At 34.9% G+C, this 6,197-nt stretch overlaps 1 protein-coding gene across 1 annotated transcript in view; it reads right to left on the bottom strand.

Moving 5' to 3' along the window:
- Window positions 1-6,197, bottom strand: part of LOC109461753 — a 45,467-nt gene that overhangs the window by 27,759 nt on the left and 11,511 nt on the right. The window contains exon 13 of the mRNA XM_019758144.1: window positions 911-1,081. Within this exon, the coding sequence (XP_019613703.1) occupies window positions 911-1,081 (171 nt within the window). The remainder of the gene's footprint in view (window positions 1-910; window positions 1,082-6,197) is intronic.

Genomic DNA, 6,197 nt, shown 5'->3' on the forward strand with positions numbered 1-6,197 from the left:
TTTGTTATATATATATATATATATATATATATTGTTATCAATCACTATATACTTGGTCAAGACTTTCTTTAAGATTAATCCGTTCAATTTAGATGGTATTTTTTATATGAAGTTTGCAGTGGGGTTAAGAGAAAAGACGGCTAGATACTTTTGACAGGATATTTTGTTTAGAGACCTTTAAAATTACATTTTCATAGACAAGGTAGTTAATTGCTGTCGTTTACACCATGCTGTTTAAACAATTTTTTGTTGGAAAAGTACTCTTCAACTATAATTTGAACAATTTTTATTTTAGTAAGGAATTATAGCCTCTGTCATTATTCCATCATCCGTATCAAAGTAGTTTACCCGTGGTGACCAAGGTTGTAGGCTGCACTGATGACAGTAGCGTAGACTTATGGGTAGTTTGTTGGGTTGATTTTTGTGTGGTGACAATGGTAGTTGGCAAAGTTGTCCTTTTGGTGGTTTGTGCAGTAGTTCGTTTCGTCGAGATTTGTGTCGTTGGGACTTCTGTTGTTTGAGGAGTTGTCTTCTCCGTTGTAGGCCGTGTGGTTTTCTCTACGATTTTGCATATATATATATATATATATATATTGTTATCAATCACTATATACTTGTTTAAGACTTTCTTTAAGATTAATTCGCTCAATTTAAATGGCATTTTTTATATAAAGTTTGCAGTGGGGTTAAGAGAAAAGACGGCTAGATTCTCTTGACAGGATATTTTGTTTAGAGCCCTTTAAAATTACATTTTCATAGACAAGGTAGTTAATTGCTGTCGTTTACACCATGCTGTTTAAACAATATTTTGTTGGAAAAGTACTTTTCAACTATAATTTGAACCATTTTTATTTTAGTAAGGAATTATAGCCTCTGTCATTATTCCATCATCCGTATCAAAGTAGTTTACCCGTGGTGACCAAGGTTGTAGGCTGCACTGATGACAGTAGCGTAGATTTATGGGTAGTTTGTTGGGTTGATTTTTGAGTAGTGACAATGGTAGTTGGCAAAGTTGTCTTTTCGGTGGTTTGTGCAGTTGTTGACAGAGTTGTCTTCTCCGTAGTAGGCCGTGTGGTTTTCTCTGCGATTTTATACATATTGTTATCAATCACTATATACTTGGTTAAGACTTGCTTTAAGATTAATTCATTCAATTTAGATAGTACTTTTTTCAATAAGGTTTGCAGTGGGGGTAAGAGAAACGACGACTGGATACTTTTGACAGGATACTTTGTTTAGAAATCTTTACAATGGCATTTTCATAGACAATGTAGTTAACTCGGTCGTTTACACCATGCTGTTTAAACTATTTGTTTCGTTAGAAACGAAATCTTCAATGGTGATAATTTGAACCATTTTTATGTTAGTAAGGAATTATAGCCTCTGTCATTATTCTATCATCCGTATCAAAGTAGTTTACCCGTGGTGATCAAGGTTGTAGGCTGTACTGATGACAGTAGCGTAGATTTATGGGTAGTTTGTTGGGTTGATTTTTGTGTGGTGACAATGGTAGTTGGTAAAGTTGTCCTTTTAGTGGTTTGTGCAGTAGTTCGTTCTGTCGTTATTTGTGTCGTTGGGACTTCTGTTGTTTGAGGAGTTGTCTTCTCCGTTGTAGGCCGTGTGGTTTTCTCTGCGATTTTATACATATTGTTATCAATGACTATATACTTGGTTAAGACTTGCTTTAAGATTACTTCGTTCAATTTAGATGGTACTTTTTCAATAAAGTTTGCAGTGGGGTTAAGAGAAACGACGACTCGATACTCTTGACAGGATATTTTGTTTAGAGACCTTTAAAAATGCATTTTTTGTAAACAATGTATTTAATTGCTGTCGTTTAAACCATGCTGTTTAAACTATTCGTTTTGTTGGAAAAAATCTTCAATTGTGATAATTTGAACCATTTTTATGTTACTAAGGAATTAGCCTCTGTCATTATGCTATCATCCGTATCGAAGTACTTTACCCGTGGTAACTAAGGTTGTAGGCTGCACTGATGACAGGAGCGTAGATTTATGGGTAGTTTGTTGTGTTGATTTTTTTGTAGTGACAATTGTTGTTGGTAAAGTTGTCTTTTCGGTGGTTTGTGCAGTAGTTCGTTTCGTCGAGGTTTGTGTCGTTGGGGCCACTGTTGTTGACAGAGTTGTCTTCTGTGTTGTAGGTCGTGTGGTTTTATCTAAGATTATGTATGATTATCAATAACTGGATACCTTTAAAGGGGCATTTTGTTTAAATATGAGGTAGTTAGTTGCTGTCGTTTACACCATGCTGTTTCAAGTATTAGTATAAGTTAATTGAGAAGAAGTTTGCTACAGTGGTCAGTTTGAATCAATTGTTTAAGTATGAGGTAGTTAGTTGCTGTCGTTTACACTATGTTGGTACAAGTATTAGATAACTTTAGAAGAAATCTGAATCACTGGTTAGTTTGAATCAAATGTCTCTATGTTTAAGAGCAATACATCCCACTATTCCGTTGTATCAAAGTAGTTTACCTGTGGTGACCAATGTTGTAGGCTGTACTGTCGATAGGAGCGTGGATTTATGGGTAGTTTGTTGTGTTGATTTTTGTGTGGTGACAATGGTAGTTGGTAAAGTTGTCTTTTCTGTGGTTTGTGCGGTAGTTCGTTTCGTCGAGATTTGTGTCGTTGGGACTACTGTTGTTTGCTTTGTTGTCTTCTCTGTTGTTATTCCTGTGGTTTTATCTGAGATTTTATATTTCGTTATCAATGACTTAATCCTTATCTTTTATCTGAGATTGTGTATAATTATCAATAACTGGATATCTTTAAAAGGGAATTTTGTTAAAAGATGAGGTAGTTAGTTTCTGTCCTTTACACCCTGTTGTTTAAGGTATAAGTTAATTTGAATCAAATGTTTAAAGATGAGGTAGTTAGTTGCTGTCGCTTACACCATGTTGTTTCAAGTATTAGTTAACTTGATAAGGTGTTTGCAACCGTAGTCAGTTTGAATTAAATGTTTAAATATGAGGTAGTTAGTTGTTGTCGTTTACATCATGTTGTTGCAAGTATTAGATGACTTGAGAAGAAATCTGCATTGGTGGTTAGTCTGAATCAAATGTTTCTTTGTCATAGAGGAACCCATCACGTTATTATGTTGTCGGTATCAAAGTAGTTTACCTGTAGTGACCAAGGTTGTAGGCTGTACTGTTGATAGGAGCGTGGATTTATGGGTAGTTTGCTGTGTTGATTTTTGTGTGGTGACAATAGTAGTTGGTAAAGTTGTCTTTTCTGTGGTTTGTGCGGTAGTTCGTTTCGTAGAGATTTGTGTCGTTGGGACTACTGTTGTTTGCTTTGTTGTCTTCTCTGTTGTTATTCCTGTGGTTTTATCTGAGATTTTTATATTTCGTTATCAATGATTTAATCCTTATCATTTATCTGAGATTATGTATAATTATCCATAACTGGGTACCTTGAAAAGGGCATTTTGTTTAAAGATGAGGGAGTTTCTGTCCTTTATACCCTGCTGTTTAAGGTATTAGGTAATTTGAATCAAATGTTTAAATATGAGGTAGTTAGTTGCTGTCGTTTGCACCATGTTGTTTCAAGTTAACTTGAGAAGAAGTCCACAACACTGGTTAGTTTGAATCAAATGTTTGAAGAAGATGAGGTAGTTAGTTGTCGTTTACACCATGTTGTTTTACGTATTAGTTAACTCGAGAACTTGAGAAGAAATCTGCAACAGTTTTTAGTTTGAATCAAGTATTTGCATGTTAAAGAGTAATCAATTTCGTTATTCTGTTGTCGGTATCAAAGTAGTTTACCTGTGGTGACCAAGGTTGTAGGCTGTACTGATGACAGTAGCGTAGACTTATGGGTAGTTTGTTGGGTTGATTTTTGTGTGGTGACAATAGTAGTTGGTAAAGTTGTCTTTTCTGTGGTTTGTGCAGTAGATCGTTCCGTCGAGATTTGTGTTGTTGGGACTACTGTTGTTTGCTTTGTTGTCTTCTCTGTTGTTATTCCTGTGGTTTTATCTGAGATTTTATATTTCGTTATCAATGACTTAATCCTTATCTTTTTTTTATATCTGAGATTGTGTATAATTATCAATAACTGGATATCTTTAAAAGGGAATTTTGTTAAAAGATGAGGTAGTTAGTTTTTGTCCTTTACACCCTTTTGTTTAAGGTATTAGTTAATTTGAATCAAATGTTTAAATATGAGGTAGTTAGTTGCTGTCGTTTACACCATGTTGTTTCAAGTATTAGTTAACTTGAGAAGGTGTTTGCAACCGTGGTCAGTTTGAATTAAATGTTTAAATATGAGGTAGTTAGTTGTTGTCGTTCACACCATGTTGTTGCAAGTATTAGATGACTTGAGAAGAAATCTGCATTAATGTTTAAGAGTAATCCATCCCACTATTCCGTTGTATCAAAGTAGTTTACCTGTGGTGACCAAGGTTGTAGGCTGTACTGTTGTTAGTAGCGTAGATTTATGGGTAGTTTGTTGTGTTGTACTATTGTGTGGTGCAATGGTAGTTGGTAAAGTTGTCTTTTCGGTGGTTTGTGCAGTAGTTCGTTTCGTCGAGATTTGTGTCGTTGGGACTACTGTTGTTTGCTTTGTTGTCTTCTCTGTTGTTATTCCTGTGGTTTTATCTGAGATTTTTATATTTCGTTATCAATGATTTAATCCTTATCATTTATCTGAGATTATGTATAATTATCCATAACTGGGTACCTTGAAAAGGGCATTTTGTTTAAAGATGAGGTAGTAAGTTCCTGTCCTTTACACCCTGCTGTTTAAGGTATTAGGTAATTTGAATCAAATGTTTAAATATGAGGTAGTTAGTTGCTGTCGTTTGCACCATGTTGTTTCAAGTTAACTTGAGAAGAAGTCCACAACACTGGTTAGTTTGAATCAAATGTTTGAAGAAGATGAGGTAGTTAGTTGTCGTTTACACCATGTTGTATTAAGTATTAGTTAACTTGAGAAGAAATCTGCAACAGTTTTTAGTTTGAATCAAATATTTGCATGTTAAAGAGTAATCAATTTCGTTATTTTGTTGTCGGTATCAAAGTAGTTTACCTGTGGTGACCAAGGTTGTAGGCTGAACTGATGACAGTAGCGTAGACTTATGGGTAGTTTGTTGGGTTGATTTTTGCGTGGTGACAATGGTAGTTGGTAAAGTTGTCTTTTCGGTGGTTTGTGCGGTAGTTCGTTTCGTCGAGATTTGTGTCGTTGGGACTACTGTTGTTTGCTTTGTTGTCTTCTCTGTTGTTAGCCCTGTGGTTTTATATCAGATTTTATATTTTGGTATCAATGGTTTAATCCTTATCTTTTATCTGAGATTATGTATAATTATTAATAACGGGATACCTTTAAAGGGGAATTTTGTTTAAAGATGAGGTAGTTAGTTTCTGTCCTTTACATCCTGTTATTTAAGGTATTAGTTGATTTTAGAAAACATCTGCAACAGTGGTTAGCTTAAATCAAATGTTTCTAAGTTAAAGAGGAACACATCCCGTTATTCTGTTGTATCAAAGACGTTTACCCGTAGTGACTAATGTCGTCGGCTGTACTGTTGTAGGTAGCGTAGATTTATTGGTAGTTTGTTGTGTTGATTTTTGAGTCGTCTTTGCAGTAGTCCTTTCCGTCGTGATTCGTGTCGTCGGTTTTTCCGTTGTTGTCAGAGTTGTCCTCTGTGTTGTAGGTCTTGTCGTTTTGTCTGAGATTGTATATGGTTATCAAAGACTAAATACCTTTAAAAGAGTATTTTGCTTAAAGATAAGGCATTTAGTTGCTGTCGTTTACACCATGTTGTTTCAAGTATTAGTTAAGTTGAGAAATTAAGAAGAAATCTGCAACAGTTTTTAGTTTGAATCAAATATTTGCATGTTAAAGAGGAATCAATTTGGTTATTCTGTTGTCGGTATCAAAGTAGTTTACCTGTGGTGACCAATGTTGTAGGCTGTACTGATGACAGTAGCGTAGACTTATGGGTAGTTTGTTGGGTTGATTTTTGTGTGGTGACAATGGTAGTTGGTAAAGTTGTCTTTTCGGTGGTTTGTGCAGTAGTTCGTTCCGTAGAGATTTGTGTCGTTGGGACTACTGTTGTTTGCTTTGTTGTCTTGTCTGTTGTTAGTCCTGTGGTTTTATCTGAGATTATAAATTTCGTTATCAATGACTAAATCCTTGGTTAAATAATTATTAAGATGACACATTGATTAAATATGATTTCGT

Source organism: Branchiostoma belcheri, unplaced genomic scaffold (assembly GCF_001625305.1).
Source record: "Branchiostoma belcheri isolate BF01 breed outbred unplaced genomic scaffold, Haploidv18h27 scaffold96, whole genome shotgun sequence".
Classification (NCBI taxonomy): Eukaryota; Metazoa; Chordata; class Leptocardii; order Amphioxiformes; family Branchiostomatidae; genus Branchiostoma; species Branchiostoma belcheri.